Source organism: Diadema antillarum, unplaced genomic scaffold (genome assembly GCF_040938485.1).
Source record: "Diadema antillarum isolate AM-2024a unplaced genomic scaffold, OU_Dant_1.0 seq00000217_RagTag, whole genome shotgun sequence".
In the NCBI taxonomy this organism is placed as follows: Eukaryota; Metazoa; Echinodermata; class Echinoidea; order Diadematoida; family Diadematidae; genus Diadema; species Diadema antillarum.
Genome location: NW_027271272.1, coordinates 402,468 through 422,886, shown reverse-complemented (window position 1 = coordinate 422,886; position 20,419 = coordinate 402,468). Strand labels below are relative to the sequence as shown.

General features: G+C 40.5%; 1 protein-coding gene across 1 annotated transcript in view; it reads left to right on the top strand.

Annotated features, from left to right (window-relative positions):
* Positions 1 to 1,514: 1,514 nt before the first annotated feature.
* LOC139729104 (exocyst complex component 3-like) overlaps positions 1,515 to 20,419 on the top strand; it is a 64,631-nt gene continuing 45,726 nt past the window's right edge. Inside the window, exons 1-2 of the mRNA XM_071640031.1 lie at positions 1,515 to 2,359; positions 17,133 to 17,243. Coding sequence (XP_071496132.1) covers positions 2,004 to 2,359; positions 17,133 to 17,243 — 467 coding nt within the window. The 5' untranslated portion in view covers positions 1,515 to 2,003. The remainder of the gene's footprint in view (positions 2,360 to 17,132; positions 17,244 to 20,419) is intronic.

Genomic DNA, 20,419 nt, shown 5'->3' with positions numbered 1-20,419 from the left:
ATATCATTATTGTGGAAACATCCCGAGGCCAGCACCCGCTGTAAGCTCTCTGAATCGCACTCCCAAACAACAATTGCAAACCAGCTGTCCTACACCTGGAACCTGAGCAAAGACAAGCGATCTCGATTACCGGACATCAGCTAAAAGTAAATTTTAGCATTCAGGCAAAACAAAGTACTGGTCACGTGATAGCTCTCAGCCAATCATTTGATCAGGATCCATATCACGATTTCATATCATACGTATTACACATGATTACAAGATATTCTCGCTTGAGTTTGTCGAGTCCTTTCTGCAATTTCACGTACACGTTGTAGTCCCCCTCGTGTGCTATTAGAACTGATTATCGACCAAGTTGTGAAAAATACATCTACAATTTGATGGATTATGTTATAGGGAAATGAGATGGCTATGTGACGTTCTGATAGCGTAGGCCTAGACGGCACGCTTATCATGTATTTCAGAAGGATAGCGAAAAGGAAACAAACTCAACTCGACTCTGATTTCTGTGTATTCAATGTGTTTTGCTCTTTAGTAAAGCGGAGATTGCAGGAAAGCCACAACCTTCCCTGTCTAGAAGTGGAGAGAGAAAGGGAGAGAGAGAGAAGTGCGATTAGTATAATCATCCTCTACATGCACGGTATATTCTATCAAAGTTCAGTTTACGGGGTCGTCTAGCTTAATGGCAAGGCGTATCTTAGCCTTTTTACCAGTCGCTCTCTGCCTTCCTGTCCTTTTTTTTCTGGAACATACCGCCTACCGCTGTGTTGTTGCTCAACAGAATGCAATGATAATCGATTGGTTGATGATACATTTGACGTCCTTCAAGGAAGCTGCTGTCCCCGAGATACTTCACTTTTAAATGGAATTAAATGCGCGTTTCACCTTGCTCTCGTAACCAAAGAGTTACAGTAGCTTATCGTTTTACGAAGTGGACGGTGCAGTAACATCGGAGTGGCAACGAAACAGAGGCGATCTGACTCCGAATAGAATCGATGTAAATAAAGACGGGGGGACGAACGTCGAATGTCTTGTGTGACTCTTGCCGAATAAGATCGGTGTAAAAGAAGTGGGGGTGGGGGAGGGCGTCGAATGTTTTATGTGACTCTTGCCAAATGGGGTATTTTACCGCTGTGACATAGGTAATTTTGCTGGTTGGTAAATGACTCATTTTTTTTAATGCCTGTTTTGCTGTTGCAGCCAAAATGTCACCTTCATATACGTGTGCCTTTCAGTGCGTCTAGCGCCCGATTACTAGCAGGAAGGGCTTACAGAAATACACGGTCTGTTGCGCGCGTGTTATCATGCACGAGTAAAAAAAGAACAAGAAAAAGAAAAAGAAAGGACCCCCCCCCCCCCCACATACACACGCAAAACTTTTGTGTATGGTGGTGTGTATCAGAGATACGCCTCTTCTCCTTTGCTAAGCAGCACTTCCTATTGATATGGCGCAAGGCTAAACTTTGGGAGAGCAAGCCAAGTTAAGTGTAGAGTGGTTTTCAGTCTTCTCTCGATCGCACACAGGCGCACCCTCGGTGCCGCAGCTGACGTCTCACAAGTTTTTTCCTCTTTCTTAATGTTTTACATTAATAGCAAAGGAAAAGTTTTTAAATCGCGATTCACAGGTCGCTTAGATGGTACATCGCTACTCTGCTTCACGAGGGATTATACACAAATGGATTATCATTAATACGAGTGAAAATTTTATACAGCACTGTGACCCAGTGGGAGAAAACACGGAAATGACAACTGAACTATCGAACAAGTTCCAGCGATCAGAGTTCCCTATGGGATATTGATTGATTGCATGACAGTCATGTTCATTGTTGCAAACATTATGTCGCTGCAGTCCTCACCAAGAACGTGATATTCTATCGCATTGTACGCTTACTTTGTTTCGTAAGCAAAGGATTACTGTTGCGCTTTAACTGAACCACAGTACTTTGTTGAACCGGTCACTGTCCGGCTGACTTCGCTGCGCTAGCCTACATCTGCCGCTGACCATGCCGAGTTGGTGGTGTGGGCCGAAGCTTCGGCTGCCGAAGTGGGCAGCACCGAGACTGGCCGAGGCGCGAATGTCGTTTCGACGTCGCCTAGGGACGAACCGCGGCCGCGACAGCAAGGTTGACGACGATGGTCGAGCGAAGAAGACGCCGAGTCGGTCGCAGAGTTTCAGTGGCTATGGCGCTCGACTCCGCAACTCGCTGCGACGCGGCCGTAGCATGACGTTTAGGCGGGGCGCGTCGTTCAGGGATTCGATGCGATTTAGGAGGAATTACCCGGGATCGATGCGCAGGGAGAACTCGGTTCGAAGGAGGAAACAGATGTCGGAAATAAAGATCATCCGTCGGTCATATTGGTAGATATCTAATATTGATACATAGAAATTATGTAAAAAGAGCATGATCATCGATGATGCACTCTGCTCGAGTATGTAATAAATTACATGAATGGAGCTCTCAGGGATAAGCCAGCCCCAAGAGCAATTTATTTCACCGATTATGTATGAACTCGTACCTCCATACTGATGTGTTTGAGTGTCTTTGTGTGTGTCCGTGTGTGTGTGCGTGTGTTAGTATGTTCAGTTTAAAAAAATAAGAGAGAGAGAGAGAGAGAGAGAGAGAGAGTGAGGAGAGGGTAAGACCGACAAGAGGGTGGGGCAGCGAAAACGTTCATTTGGTTTCACAGCGAGTTTCGAGTTTGTTTACGTTTTTAAAGGGTTCCTTTTAACACTGGGCTTTAAACTTTAAAGGTAACAAAGGACTCCAATTGCCTCCGCGTGGGGAGGAGGGGCTTATTGTTGAGGCCTATTGGAGCGGGTCTTGTCACCTCCTACGCTGCTCTCGACAAATAACCCTTGCCATCGTTCGTCAAGCACATCCCTAATTAATCTGTGTCTGATTTTGTTCGATGTGAAAAGTTTTCGGCACGTTTATCTATTTTCCTTTTCTTTTCATGAGCCTTGAAAGTCACGGTTTTATGGAGAGTTGGGGCGTGTTTGAAAGGGAAGTACACCCTGAAAACAAAAAACAAACAAAAAGTGTATCTGATAATTATGGTGGGCTTGTTTACAACCAAGCTATCTCTTGACTTGGGTATGAAACGCTCCCAAGAAGAGAGTCAGGTGTAAAGAATGAACAAACAAACAACAAGTTCTCCACCGCCTCCACAAACTATTGTGGAGACCAATGCATATGACAATGTACCGTAATCTGCGAACGCACAGAAGCCACCCCTTTCCCCTGTTTTCATTGACATAATTCCAATTGAGATAATTGTCCTGCAGTGACAGAGCCCAAAGATTACATTTATCTGTATTCATCATGTTCATGTGCACTAAATTAGGGACTTTGAATGAATGTGCCAAAGCTCCGATGTGATAGCTAAATCATTTTCACTTGACGTAACAACTTGTTGTTATTTGCCTCTCCTGCAGTGGTAACATTGACACCGATATCGGCCACTCCACACAGTGTAGGGCCTGTTGCGAACTATCAAATTTTCGTCGTAATCCCGCACTAGATATGCGATATGACCGTACTGTTTTGAATTGCACTGAACGATATCTAAATACACAAATGACTGTATGAAGTACTCCAACCACAAACTATGATCTGCACAATTAGAGTCGGGGTCACGGACAGCGGACGAGAGATCTTTTCTCCCCCTCCTCCCCCCCCCCCCCCCCCCCGAAGTTTTTGTTCAACTTCCAATTAAATGAGTGGCCGACATCTTCATAATGCAAGCTTATGTTTTTAATCGGGGCCTCTGTTTTTCAGTAACAATGATTTTGTTCAAACACGTTACTGTAGATAATGCACCTTTGCTTATTTTTTTTTTTGCGCTTTCTAATGTCTATGTTCATATATTTTGTGTTTTCATCAACTAATTATTGTATTTGAAGGAATATGTATATGATATTGGACGTTAGATCCGGATTATAGTTAAATATTAAATGAATGATTTAACAAAAGGCAAACAACAATAAGAGGAGAATGGAAAATAACCATGAAATAGGTGAAGAACCCTGTTTGTTTGGCAATATGAAACTATGGGATTTCCCAGTGGCATAATAATGTTATCATGCTGGGTAATATGATGTCATAAATTATTAAATTAAATTATTGCTATTGGTTAGTATATTATTGGTTTAGGACCATTACCTGTACCAGTGTATTGGTCTTTTTGTTGCTTAACATAACGTATAACCTCGTAACATAACATGACATGACATGACACGACATGACATGACATGACATGACACGACATGACATGACATGACATGACACGACATGACATGTCATGACATGACACGACATGACATGACACGACATGACATGACATGACATGACACGACATGACATGACATGACATGACACATGACATGACATGACACGACATGACATGACATGACACTACATGACATGACATGACATGACATGACATGATATGATATGACATGATATGACATGACATGACATGACATGACATGACATGACATGACATGACATAATATAACATAATATAACATAACATAGTTTAATAACAATATGATATATAACCTCTCTAGATAAAAACCTTATGTATTTATAGTGATATTAGATAATACCATAATTCTTATTACCTTTGGCTTTTACATGTATTGATGCAGCAATATCACAAACACCAGTGTCGTCTTTTTTGTCGTTATCGCTCAACATGAATTACGTTGTTGCTGAAGAGTAGTGGCATTGTGAATATATGCACGATGAAATGTGAAAGATGAGGGAACATATTATAATAAACTGTCGTTTTTCCCATTAGAATAAGCGTCATTATGGAGGTTACGCAAACAAATGCATTTCAATAATGATCGCGTATCAATGGCCACTGTATTTACATTTGACACACCATTTTAGACAGGGCGAATGAGGCATTAGGTTTTATTGAAATCATTATCGAATGTGAGGGTTTTTTCCTACTTTCTTGATGGGGGAGGGACAAATTGGAAAAGTGATCGGAGTTTTTGTAAGACAGCGACGAAAACCGTGCGAAGTTCTGATGACAATTGATATCGTGGTCTTTGACATGTCGCGTGTCTCCTTCAGTAGATTCAACATAAATCAAAGATAATCCAGGAACAAGGAAACATTGTGAAGTTGGTCTTCAAATTTTTCCACATCTTCTAAGATGAATTATCACACCCAAAACAAAAAGACATACGTTATGAGCCTTTAACGACGCATTTCTTTGATTTATTCTCCTTCCTGATTAGATTAAAGAATAAAAAAGAAACACGGAAAACTGTTTTGTTGTCGGTTATTTTCAATCCAAAACTGGATTGTCGCGTTAATGTGACACGTTGATTTAATAAATCTCTTTTTCATGGTTATAACTCTGAAATAAAAGTCCAATGATATGGTGAATATCAAGGCATCTCGTGATTCAGGTGTTTTGCTCGTTTTTGCTTTATTTTTCTGCATGGACCGTAAAAGTAATGTCATATGCGCGTGATTTGCCTTTGTTTAGTTTCATTTTAAGTCATCCTTGTTTACTGAATTGAGTTGTGACTGAAAATGTTATCAAGAGATTAGTGATGAACTTCCCTTAAACATTATGCAGGCCTATACATATTTGTAGATTACTTTTGATTTGGAATATCTAAATGAATCTATATGATGATATACAGAAATATAGGAGAAAGAGAAAGAGAGTGAGAGAATGAGAGAGAAATATATATGAAACGGGTCCAAAACGTGTGGGAAAGAATGAGATCTGTTGATTTTGTTTCGGCAAAATAGAAGCAGGGAGGTATAGGAGTATTAAAGGCATAATTTACCATTTGCAGATGAAATAAAAACACAGCATTAGTTCTTCAAATTAATTCTAAAATGTGAGTTAGAAATAGAAACAACCGATGTGAAAATTGGAACCAGTATAATCGATGTTAGGTATTGTTAAATATGCAAAATATAAACAAATGTTACAATAAAGATGTTTCCAGATTCCGTCCACAGTTATGGTTTAATGAGAAAAATAGTGATATTTCCTTATATTTTAGGCTTAATTGCAAACATTTTAAATGGTAGGATTTTTGTGATACAAAAAAGTGATATCTTGAACAGTTATTAAATCACTGCTCCTAAAAGTAAACACGGTCTTTAAAGCACGCTCTGTTTCAAACTATCAAAGCAAGAAAGGAACATATAGAATAATGTCCCGACAGTCATGGTAATCATGCCTCTTTATCATTGCATTACAAATATCTGACTTAAAATGCCTCTTATACAGCATTTACCCCTTCGTAAAAACGAATTACTGGATCATTCCATGTATTGCGCCGTTACGTCGTCCTGTATTACGTGACGAGAATTATCTCTCGTGAATTATTGGAAGGAAGTTTGCGACAAGTAGCCGTTTATCACAGTCAGACCACGATATCACTATGGAGCCCCGGGGATTATACCAATACCATGGTTGTGAGAGACAGTCTGTCACAACACCGGGCCTCATTTCCCATGTTACAAACATAATAATTATAACTAAGGCCCTGTTCATGTTATCGCTCGTGAAACCTGGGGGGTGGGGTGTGAGGGGGTGGGCCTGGTTGTTTGGGGGCGGAGCATGATGTGTACAACAGATACCATCTCGGGTCACGGGTCTTGCTGGGTAATGTACTTTGCTCCTTGGCTACTTGGAATCGGTTCGGGATTCTTTTTTTTTTTAAAGTTGATTGACAAATTTGTATGTTGTGGTGAACATAATTGTAAACATTCGTGTACAACTCGGAATGACCATCCAACATTATGGTGGCTGGTTTAAAGACAAACAAACAAATAGATAGGCTAGACGAAGTGAAAGGGTATTTCTACTCCATGTTCATGTCAGCTAAACAAACAAACAAACAAACAAACAAACAAACAAACAATGGAGAAACAGAAACAGACGTGAATGGGAGAATGAGCGTTTATACGTACACGAGAAAGTTATGCGGGGCGATATTATTTGACCTGATTTCAGGAAATATTAAGTAAAGTCACAATGACGTCATGCAAATTAATGGAGGTGATGACCTCACAAATGTTCCTCGACCTGCAAGTCGAACTTAGATAAGTTTCTTCTGTCTTAGAATCTTAAAGGAAAAAAAGTCATTTGTATTACGATTTAAACGTGATTTCTATCTCTCACGTACAGAGCCATATGACAGGTGTGACATTATGACGTCAATACCCCTTTCAAATATCTATATCTGTTAACAATTTTAATCTTTTTATTGTTAATAACGTTAATATGTCCATACGTCAGGTTTCGTCTGTGAAAAATTCTGTGAAAAATTTTGTGAAACATTGGAAACAGCAAAATTTCCCATATTTCTTGACTTATAGGTCCTTTTTAGCTCACCTGAGCCAAAGGCTCAAGTGAGCTATTGCGATCGCCCTTCGTCTGGCGTCCGTCGTGCGTCGTCCGTCGTCCGTCGTGCGTCGTGCGTCGTGCGTCGTACGTAAACTTTTTACATTTTCATCTTCTTCTTGAAAACCCCAAGACCGATTTTCATCAAACTTGGCAGGTAGCATCCCTAGGGGGTTAGGAACTTAATTTGTTAAAATGGGCACCATGCCCTACCCAGGGGGCCCCCAGGGGGCCCAACCCCCCCCCCCAAATTAAGGAATCTGTAAAAATCTTCTTCTCTAGAACCAGAAGTGATAGAGCTAAGTTAATACTATGAGTTAGTACATTGATGACTATAGTTTCAAGTTTGTTCATGGCAGAATCAGGGGTGCCCCCCTTGGGACCCAGGGGAGTGGGGTGGGGAGGGGTTCTAATGGGGCCTAAATTGTACATTTTCATCTTCTTCTTGAGAACCCCATGACCCATTTTCACCAAACTTGGCAGGTAGCATCCCTAGAGGGTTAGGAACTCAATTTATTAAAATGGGCACCATGCCCCACCCAGGGGGCCCCCAGGGGGCCCAAACGCCACAAAATTAAGGAATATGTAAAAATCTTCTTCTCTAGAACCAGAAGTGATAGAGCTAAGTTAATACTATGAGTTTGTACATTGATGACTGTAGTTTCAAGTTTGTTCATGGCAGAATCAGGGGTGCCCCCCTTGGGACCCAGGGGAGGGGGGTGAGGTTGGGTCCTAATAGGGCCTAAATTGTACATTTTTATCTTCTTCTTGAGAACCCCACAACCCATTTTCACCAAACTTGGCAGGTAGCATCCCTAGGGGGTTAGGATCTCAATTTGTTAAAATGGGCACCATGCCCCACCCAGGTGGCCCCCAGGGGGGCCCAAACCCCCCAAATGAAGGAATCTTTAAAAATCTTCTCTAGAATCAGAAGTTATAGAGCTAAGATAATACTATGAGTGAGTACAATGACTGTAGTTTCAAGTTTGTTCATAGGAGATCCAGGGGTGCCCCTCTTGGGGGCAGGGGGGGGGGGGGGGTGGTTGGGAAGGTCCAAATGGGGGCCTGAATTGTACATTTTCATCTTCTTCCTGAAAACCTCATGATGTATTTTCGTCAAACTTGGCAGGTAGCATCCCTAGGGGGTCAGGATCTCAATTTATAAAAATGGGCACTATGCCCCACCCAGAGGGCCCCCGGGCCCCAATCCCCCCAAATTAAGGAATCTTTAAAAATTTGGGCCCTTATTGTACATTTTCATCTTCTACTTGAGAATGCCTGGTCAAATTTTGGTAGAGCTGTGAATAATTTAGATTATTGACTGCGTGAAAGGTGAACTTGCGATACTCAGGTGAGCGCTAGACCCGCGGGTCTCTTGTTTAGGAAACCTCTTCCATTCTGTCTGTGTGACGTCACAGTAAAATCCCACTCCCACTCCAGAGGGGGATTTCCACGCACAGTAAAAGGTATCCAACAATGGATGGCTATTGGCAGCTGTCCCATTAGTGAATCACCCCAATGTCTACGAGTGGGACTGTGTAAAACTTGACGGGGGGGGGGGGGGGGAGAGGGATGGTAGCAATGAAACAAACGGATTTTCACGACTTAGAAAGGAAGTGATCGTTTAGTGGTTTATCGCGATAATTACGAGGCTGGCACCATGCAATATGAATCGATCAAACGTTCCTCTCGCAATCACCCACGTAGGATATCACGCGAACGTCAAGGAGCTAGAGCGATCTATGTGGCATAACGGTACCTTCATAATGAAAGCATGCATTGTATTTCACCTTCTCTCACTTGGAATCATAGGGGAACTTAAATAAATGTTGATATGCCAGCGAATGAATCTATATCATTTTATCTATCTCTTTACATTGTAAGCCTTGAAGTGGAATGTGATATAGCCCATTTATACCCATTAGTATAGGCCCCTATATCTATTTAATCTCTTCCTTTCCACTCTATCTGTGTTGATTCTAACTGAATTTTGCAAATATGTGTATGTATATGTATGTATGTAAGTATGTATGTATGTTTGGTTTTTTTTTTTTTTTTTGTATGGTAGGTACGGTGTATGCATGCATGAATGAATGAATGAATGAATGAATGAATGAATGAATGAATGAATGTTGAATTACATGTATGTATAAGTATGTATGCATGTGTATGTACCATGTGTGTATACATGTAGTTCTTAAACCATTGGCCCAACCATGGAGTAGCTCCATGGCCCAACCAATGCAAGGATTAAAGGGCTTTGGAAATCCCGAGGCGCTTCGAGAGGCTAATTATCTTACTAACGAGTCGCAAGAGAGCGGCTCGGCTGAGCTTTAGTCATCCACATAATACCCAGCGCCTGGCGAGGTAGGCCATATATACTTTATCATGATTGTCTGCAAGAGATCAGGGTGCCATTTCATGAAGCATTTTGTACGTCAAAGTTGTCGGACAAGTTTGCTCTCAGCCAATCAGATGCAAGCATTTCGTAGCTTGTAACAGTTGGTCAGAAAAAATATCTGACCAAAATGCTTCATGAAATGCCCCCAGGGCTCCGTTTCATAAAACTTGTTTATCAGTGACAAAATGTCATAGTTGTTATAAGCTACTGAAATCCATGCATCTGATTGGCTAAAAGCAAATCTGTCGCAGAAAAGTGGCAGTTGTCACTGATAACAAGTTTTATGAAACGAGACCCTGGACAACGTGATGCGGACGTTGACAACGGTCTAGTCCTAAACACTTTATCACCGTTGAGAGAAAAGATTTGTGGCAGAAAGATCAGACAGAAAATCAAAACGATAAATTCAAATCTAGGACCTACTAGTACTTCTTTATTTCTTCCCTTGATTGATTAAAGGAAGCCAAATCGCAAAGAGAAATGTGGATTGAGTGAAAGCAGCAACATTAGTAGAACACATCAGTAAAACTTTGAGGAAAATCAGACTATCGATGCAAAAGTTGAGAATTTTTAAAGTTTTGGTGTTGGAACCGCTGGATGAGGAGACTACTAGAGGTTATGATGTCATGATGTCATCGATGTTTTTACATCGATTGTCCGAATTTCTTCAAACTTTCACTGATGTGTTCTACTAATGTTACTGCTTTCACTCAGTGCACATTTCTCTGTGGGTTTTGGTTTCTTTTAACTTGGCCCTTGAGATAATTTTTATTGTCCTTTCAAAGTTTTTGTAATGGTTCTGTCAAAGATATAATTTTATTCATAGATTTATACACACTAAAATCACCACCTTTTTCATAAATACGTCAGTGTAACTACTAATTTTCAATCGAATAGATATAAAATCACAATCATGCGGGTACTCAGTGTGAATGAGCTGCTGTAAAGATTACGACACAATATTCCACTGCAGTAGGACCTATTCGACTTCAGCTTGTAGGCCTATGTCCCGAACAACGATATCGTCCTATGCTTTGTATAGCGAGTTTGTATCAGCGTCTGTATGTGTGGAATTCAGTGCAACAGAATATCGAGTGAGGATTAGAGCAATTTTGTAGAAACTATAAGTATGAATGAAAAGCTGGAGGGAGACATTGCAGAAGTTAATGGGAATTATGTGTAAAGAGTTTGATCGCATGGCACCCAGCGCCAAGTTAAAAAAAATCCATCACCAGATAAGCAAATAGTAGGCCTACTAGTAACATCACCAAAAAGAAAAAAAGAATTCTTGGAGTTAGGAATACCCCATATCAATTATTCTCTTATCATTTTCTTCGTGTTTTTTTTTTTTGAGGAGCTTTAATTGCCAATATCTCAATCTAACAAGAATGGAGTTAGCTATAATTTTGCCTTCTAACTTTATAGGACCTACGTATATGTTTGCCATCCAAGCTTGGACGACCATAAGCGGAATTTCTCACAACCGGATGAACATATTCCGTTATCTGTCCTTGGTTGCTACATGGGTCAGGCTGAATCCACTGAAAAGCCGAAATTTCCAGTTCACATATCCTATATGGGAAGCCTACATGAAAGCACTTCACTTTTTTGGTTTTGTTTTATTGGATTTTCTTGAATCTTTGGTTAGACATAGTATAATCGTCCCCACAGCCGGGACGTTTCATAGTTTCACTCACCGAGTTTTTAATACAATCAACGCCTTTCCTGAATATTCCACTGCATTGTGCGTGTATACTCTAGGCCTATATCTTTCAAAATCTGCCCCATCGCCCACTGGTAAAACAATTGTTGTGTTTAGAAACGTTGTTTTGAGTCATTGTAATAATGTTATAATATTACTGCTTCTGTTACAACTAGCCTACTCCTGTACCACTACAAGTAATACTACAGGTGCAACAACAACAACAACAACAACAACAACAACAACAACAACAACAACAACAACAACAACAACAACAATAACTACAACAACAACAACAACTACTACTACTACTACTACTACTACCACCACTATGACTACTGCTATCCACTGATACTTCTACTACTACTACTAGTAGTAGTAGAAGTACTATTACTACTACTACTACTACTACTACTACTACTACTACTACTACTACTACTACTACTACTTGTACTACTACTCTTACATAAATACTGCAATAATAGTAATAATAGTAACAACAACAAACAGTGATAATGATAATTGTAGTATTAAAAGTAGTTATAGCTGCACTTCGGGACTTAAACGAGACGAAGTGCTCGGCAAAAGAGGTTTGCTTATAATGAAACTATAGTTCGCCATTCGCTCACGTTGACACCTTTGACTGTCTGGTCTGCCCCGTGACACACATACAACTACAAAGTCTAGAAGAAGTTCGTCACGCGGTGTGAAGGGGAATATAAGGGGCAGTGTCAAAAGGGTATATATTATAGATAAAACAGAAATGCGCAAAATTAGCACCAACTCTCGCCCCTATTTCCCCCATGCTCATCGCCCTTCCTCTCCATCCCAATCCTCCCTTTTATTCCAGAAGGTAGCCAAGGATGGAATAACCATCCGATGGCGTCAAAGGTCACGTGACGACATGGATGGGGGTTTGGACGAAAAAAAAAAAATAGGGAAAGTTCCTCCTTCTCGGAAACTCTCCTTGGGATGGATGGGGAAAAGAGGAGGTAGTGTCTGCCAAAATTCCAGAGAGTCTAAAGTCTACTACGTGATGCTGCGTGACACCAAGACATGTTTAAGGAGTTTAGCTGAAAGGGGGGGGGGGGGGGGGGGGGGGGGGGAGGGGGTGGGGAGATTGGGGATGCAGAGAGGAATGAGAGGGGCATGAACGAAGAAGAGAAGTCTGGAGATCGGAGGACTACTGGAGTTGGTATAAAACGTTTGAGGATGCCTACGTCTGACACTAGAGTACTGAACACTTTGCGTTGATGCGGATAGTGGTAGCGAGCGTGCGGACACAATGGGTAGTTCTAAAAAATGGAATATTTTCACCAAAAGGAAGTGGAACCAAGGCGGCCCTACCGCACTGGAGTACGTATATACCGTACCTTTTATACCACTTGTGCGTGTTTTTACTTGTGTCTATGTGTGCGTGTTCCCTCACCCCCTTTCTCCTTATCCAATTTGCAAAGCTCTTTCAATCCTCTTAGAACCACTAATTAATTTATAGCATTAATTAAGTGTCCCTTACTGTTGGTATATAAAAAAAAAGAAGTGTTAATGATCTTGGAAGTTGTTTCCTGTTCAACGCATATGATCCTATAATGCACAGTGGGTATCTCGTAATGATTTTGCAAGTGGTGTAGGTTATAGGGGCTACAATGGTTTGAAGACTTGTAGTTGCTAGCATGAAATTCAATGTATCGTCTGTATTTTGCCACCATGAACCACACGTGGCCTGAAGAGAAATTTGTCTCCAGGAGATGATTTTTGTGTTTGTTGTCGGCAAAAATCACGAGAGACGCATTGTAAAAATGGATACACTTTTTCATTAACCGCTCCCACGGTCATCGGAAGTCCAGTCTAAATATTCGCTTATTGGAGGAACTGCCGAATGCAGATAGTTTCAAGGTGGTGCTTGTGGTCACTGATGCAAATTAATATTCTGTATGTCTGTTCAAACACAATGTGGGCTTATTGTTTTGTGGTTTGAATTGATAGACTGCTTGAATGTTGAGGTTTTATACGCGCTCTCATGGATGCCATGTTCACACGACAAGTGTATTCTTTTAGTATCAACATCACGCAAGGGATGTTTTTTTTTTTCGACTTTTCGCGTCGTTCTCGTCTTTCCGCACGTGACGGGAATTTGTGTCCGTGTGAGATCAGGAAAACACGGCGTTATTCTCACAGTCACGTTTGGTCTATATCTGATGACGCTGTCTGGGTCCTCGTTAGCACCTCGCACAGATGACTCGTGCGAGATAATTATGAGCATGATGTCGGCACAAACAGAAGGAACAGCACTATCGACAAAAATGATGCTGTAATGCAAGTAAAAGCAACCTAGCACTTCGGACACCGTTGCTTTGGATCATCAGTATAAAAAAGTTAAATGCATCTCCGTCTTATCACAAAATGAAGGTCCTTCAAGAAGGATCTGTCTCCTTGCTTGTGGTGTGACACTCGAATGCAAATAAAGGAAGATTTATTTCCACAAGACTTACATGTCTGTTAATAGAGTTGGGATGATATAAGGGAAAGGCCAGTGTCAAATTATAAACCAACCGTACTGTTAGCCCATATGTTTGACTTTAAGCTCTCCATACTTTCCCTCGTTTTTTTTTTTTATTTCCAGTACACAGATCAGTGCTGATGATCTTGGGTAGTAAGAAACCGATGTTTATATTCACATTTGTTTATATGACCTCATCTTCGTCAATCGTTCGCGTGACATTCGAGGAACATTAAAAACATAACGTCGACATGAAATATTGATAGACTCGCGGGGCATTTCAGCCAGATGCAAGCCGTTGTTTATATGATCATACCGTCGTGCCATCTTGGAAAAACCCTTGTAGAGGTTTGGGCAAGCGGAGGGGGTGGGGTGTGGGGGGGGGGACAACTTCTTTGAGAAGCATTGAGTAGGCTATAGGACTGATATTGCGCATTGCGTTTACCCTCTCATATAATATACGTTTTTCAATGAGAAAGCGCCTGGATTTGAGCTTTGTGTTTGTCATGGCATGAACTTTTCAGCGTAGGATGAATTGAGAAGGAAGTGGGTTTGGAAGAAAAGCACGATTCACTGTCTAACTTTTGTGGTTCCACTGTCTTACCAGTAGTATGTGTGTCTGTACGCATGTGTGAGTGTGTGTTTGAAAGGAAATGTTTACAGTCAACTTTGTCGCTCTTCATAGGGAGGTCTTTTTTGTGTGTTTTCACATTGACAAAATCGATCTTTGATCTTCCTTCCTTGTTGATATGAAACGGATTAATTTTAGCATAAAAATGCATCGTCATATATTACATGTATATAATTTATATAAAGCTTACACGAACTCAGTTTGGTTCAACGAGCCATATTAATTAATACAGGTTTCTGGCGAATGATAAGAAAGGGGGAGGGGGTTAGGGGGTACACTTTAATACCTTCACTATGACGTGTACGAGATCAGCGCGTGAAGCGAACATCATTTTTGAGAAATCGGTATACATTTTAGGTGACCAGTACTGGATGTGTCTTATTTTCTTTCCTTGTGTAACACAAACGGAAAACGGATTGAGGGACAGTGGTCGCATTTCAGGAAAGATACGTCCATGTGTGACAAGTCTGGCTGTTGTCCCCCCCCCCCCCCTCCATGTAAAGATTTTTGTCACACACCAAAAGAAACAATTGCTCGCAAAGGACAATCGTCACATGATTTGAACGCGTGTAAAGTAATTATTGCAAAGGTTATGGTATCTCTAACCACCAATGACCTTGCCTTTATAGACTGATTGCCTTGATTGCCTTTTTTTTTCTAACGCGAGGTAATAAAGGCCAGTGAGTCAGTTCGAAAGTTTTAGGCCAAATCAACGATTCGCTACCCTGGTTTTTGCGTCCGTTCCCAATGTGCAGAGGTACCGTAAATTGCAATTAGAGTGACGTACATCATCTATACAGATACGCACCCTAAGTTCATACAACTACAGTGGGAAGGGATATATCTGGTTGGACGGTTATAGGGCAAAATGCAAAGACAATGCTTTTAAAACGTCTCACAATAATGATACAAGATTATCGTTTGTTTTCTCCTTATGATTACAACGTCATGATGTCAATAGTGGTAACCACAACATGATATGTATGTATGTATGTATGTATGTATGTATGTATGTATGTACGTATGTGTGTATGTATGTATGTAGGCATGTATGTATGTATATATGTATGTATGTATATATGTATGTATGTATGTATGTATGTATGTATGTATGTATGTATGTATGTTCTATATGTATATCTATGATACACATAAGAGATGATAACACTAGTTGTTGTAACGCATTAATGGCGTCTAGCAACTTTTGATGGTTGCACCAAACTTTTAAAGCGTCCTACGTTTTCTCAGCAGGGTTTGTAGGACTGAAATAATCATTAAGATACATGTATGTGTGTCTGTCTGTCTGTCCGTGTGTCTGTCTGTTACGTGTGACTATGCTTACCAGTGTTTTCCTCTCAAGTCTACAATATTTTTCATTCGACTTGGTCAAGTTTCCGGCCTTACTACATTATACTATAAAGATCAAAAGTTTTAATGTAGTTTTGACTGAGTTCATCTCAAGACATCGACTCGATTTAGGTGTAGTAGGCCTAATAATATAGCGTTGATAGCTATTGTTTTCTCTTTTTCGTATAATTCATTGTCAAGGGATGCTACCACGCAAGGAAGTCCTTATCGGCCTTCAGTGTAGACAACTTTTCACATACTCATCGTTTTGGGGTCATCATGTCATAGGAAGTACTAGTCGGTTGTATCATTGTCGTGATAAATAATCATTCTTGGCTGGGGTATATAGTATTACGATAGAACCTCATGGCACATCAGTTGGTAACAGGTCCGTGATAACAAGGCCAGTTAAAAGCTCATTAGACGAGCAGATAGGTGAAAGCAGCGAGTTGGGTGGACCGCTTCTTCTTCCCCGACCAATTGGTTGACCCGAAGTAGTGGAAATTTCCCTTTCTTGATCGCCGGTTTTGTAAGTCGAAAGTTTCGATATAACTTTCCACCTGTTTCTCTGTCAGTTTGGTCCACTTACTTCCTCTTATTTTTTCCTCCCTCTTTCTGCTAAGCACATTTATTTTATTCGTGAATTCGGTGTACAGTTGGTTTGACAATCCGGTCGCAATATTCTTAATCCTGCAAATCTGATTTGCACCTCCATTCTGCGTTCAATGATTCTGAGTTTTCTTTGGTGATTGTCGTCCTGGTACGTATGTTATCTGCACACCACATTATTGTATCACATTTTTTGTCCAATTTGTTATGTTTTTAACGTACCTCCAGAATATCAATACTCCGTGGCAACCCGACGAACTCACTTAGTTTGCTGAACCTCAACACCTCAAACAGCTTGCCTTGAAAGGAAACAGAATGTTATAACAAAATCCCTTTTGAATTTCAACGGGGCGAATAAAGTTGTCAAAGTGCATTATAGTATTGCAATGATGAAATATTAATAACTCCGGTAGCTGATAATATTATCATCGATTGCCAGAGTTATTTTATATGCTTTGTGGGTAAAATACAGTACCAGCGACGTAGCATGAATATTTTGGTGGATGTAGCTAATTCTGTTTTTATTTTCTCTTTCTGTCTTCTGTTCTTTCAGCGGACCAAGAGGTCAAGAGCCATCCAATACGATATCTAGCGACGGACAAGAGAGCATCGAACTCAACGACATGACGAGGCAGGCGGATAACCTGTGGCGGGAGTACGAACAGTAAGTCCATCTCCTTGATTACTCACCTTGAAATAATGGTTACAGTTCGTTATGCCGAAGCTTCGTTGAACCGAAAATAAAGTAAGGTTCGTTATTCCGAAGGTTTGCTATTCCGAAGGTTCGTTGAACCGAAAATGAAATAATATTCGTCATGTCGAAGGTTTGCTATTCCGAAGGTTTGTTATTCCGAAGGTTCATTGAACTGAAAATGAAATAATGTTCGTCATGCCGAAGGTTTGTCACTCTGAAGGTTTCGTTCATCCGAAAATGAACAAATAAATAGTTTCTTAATTCCGAAGGTTCATTAGTATAATTATACGCACGGCCTTATACATTATCGGAGTTACGAACCTAAATTCATATCCGGGTTAGCAAACCTTCGGAATTATAGTGAACCTTAAATATTTCATATTCGGATTTAATGAACCTTTGGATAACGAATATCACTCGGAATCGTATTCATCATGATCATTCTCTCTTATGCCGGAACCCACAGTGGGTTGCTGTCATGATTAACAGATTAACGTATGATTTGTTTGACGTGGCAACGAATGCTTGTAAGCGAGCCACCACGGGACCTCCGACGGCTGTTGATTATCAAAGTCCCCTTTGCATGACCAAAAGCAATGAGTGTAAGGTGCATTGCCGTAGGGTGCAATCGCTGCTGCCAGGGGATTTGAACCAGGGACCTTAGGATTGATCTTGTCCATTGCTTCATCTTCCATATGCGCATATTTATATACGCGTATATTTATATACGTCTGATTTGTCGTATGCAGCAGCAGAAGTCCAATACTTGCTAGGGTAGGTAGGGTATATACGCTTAATCATATTTTGCGCTTTTATAGCCAGTGGGGTTCGATTCACGTCTTTGGATTCAGGCCACGAGAGATTATCTGCTTTGTTAAAGTGCATATTCTATGTCGGCCTACCAGCAACCTGTTGCTATTTGATCGGAAAATTTCTTTTGAATTAATTTCAGGGTACTTTTTTGTGCACCGTGGAAAAATATGATATTCATTAAATAATCATCGCTTTTACGATTGTTACACCTCCCTTTTCTGATTCTGTTTATTGAGTTTCAGAGTATGTCTTGATGCAATACATTTGTTCAATGATTACTCATACAGTCGTACTGAACAATACCAAAAGTGCATTAAAGATAAGATGCCGGACATTGCCATCAGTTGAGTCCGTCTTCTATATCTGGTTGTTTTGTTTCCAGAGTTGAAGGAATGAATGAGTGTAATCTATACAATGCGGATTAACATGTTCTGGGCTATTATGATTCACTCCCTTGTCTATCAGCAGTATACTCACTCTAGTAACCGTTCTGAAGTTCCGGGATGATTTTGTTGCCTGGTGGGGGTGGGAGGGGTGGGAAATGGCACTGTATTGAGGGTCTGGGAACATAATGCTTTATCTATTCTTTATAACTTCAGCTACACTACGAACTTGAATGATTATGTAGTGCATCGCCATGTTTTTGTGTTGTGTTGTTTCGTTTTCGGTATTGCATTTTTGCTTTTGCTGACAATTTAAAATACAGACCTCGCGCGCTGCTTAACATCCATTACTGTGAAGAGAAATAAGTATATAAATAACTTGCCAACGAAACAATACAATTCCGCTTAATACGTCACAATGGCGTTAGGATTCCAATGTACCATGGCTATCTTGAGTAGCTGTAGCTATCAGGCGCCATTTTTTGCCCCTCCATCCCAGTAGACTGTCATCGAAGCGAATCTTGATCTGTGTTATTTGTCTAAATTCTGTCAGTTTTACGTTGATAAGAATTTCTTGCATCTCTACTTGCAGTCAAATAACTTTAACTGTTGATGAATATTATCCTTTTAATGAAGTCAAGTTTACACAGCTTCCTCACACTTTTTTCCTATAGGGGATTTTTCATGACGACGTTGCAGCGACTTGCTGCGCACCCGATATTATACAACATTACTGTCACAGCCAAAATAGTATACACAGCCACAAACAATGGATGTTTTCGGATCAGACGATCGAACGTCGACATTGTTTGACAAGCATTGCTGTCATGCCACCTACTCCTGAAATGAATAACGTTCCCACAATACCTCTGGTATTGGTATAATATCACAATAGTCTAATTCTTTGTATCTCTCTCTCTCTCCCTCTTGTGTCTGTCTTTCTCCAGTAGCGTGTTTTTCAAAACACATGTTCATTATGTATCGCCCCGAACGACGTACCTTGACGAACATTATTATTGCCAAACATATACTTCCTTGTCTGAACATTTGGCATTCATGTTCGGGAGTTGTCAGGGAACTTTTGTGGCTTAGTGGGTAAGATAATGGATTATCAAACTCGATGTCCCTGCTTCAAGTCCTCTAGCTGCAGTGGTCAACTATGCCCCCATGAGAAAGGCACTTTATCCTAATGGACAGGAAATGTATAGCGTCGCTGTCTGGAAAGCAGTAGATGACAGGCTCGATTCGCGCTGTTCCTTTTCCAACACGTTTGCTGAACGGAGATCAGCACTTGCGATCTCACAAATTTAATTTGTACAGAGGCGATAGCAGACAAATTGAAGAACACTTATACCTTATTTCTTCGCCAGTCTGCTTATAGCAAATCTCTTGCTTTCATTCACTTTATGCTTATTGCAGGCATGCACTAAAATACACTTTTGGACTTATCATCACATCAGTATCTTAGCTTTTATATCTTTTGTTTTTCTGTTCTGAGACGAAGAAAGTACATTGTCGATGACCTTTCATACAGCATCTCATAGTATTGTGAATCTGGAGTTTCAATGTCTGATTCCGAAAGAAAACAAAAGTATCCCATGTTGTCCAGAGGGTGTGATGTTACAATGACCATTCGCCAAGCCCATTATTTTCCATTTACTAAGTTACCATCCGGTATCCAGTGCGTTTCCTCACGTGGCGCATGCAGATAGGAAGGGAAAACGCCAAAATGATATCGTTCTTATTCTTAAAGCATTGTTGGATAAACTTTCCAGCTTTATGTTTTCCCCACGATTATCCAGTTTTTGTTTTGTGCAGGATAAGATCGAAAAACTATACAAAGTGCAGTCTGGGATACACTGTCTTAACCAAAAACAGTGATACCGCGTTATCAATATATAGTGCTGAATGATAATAGCTTTGGTTGTGATAATGGTGACATAGATAATA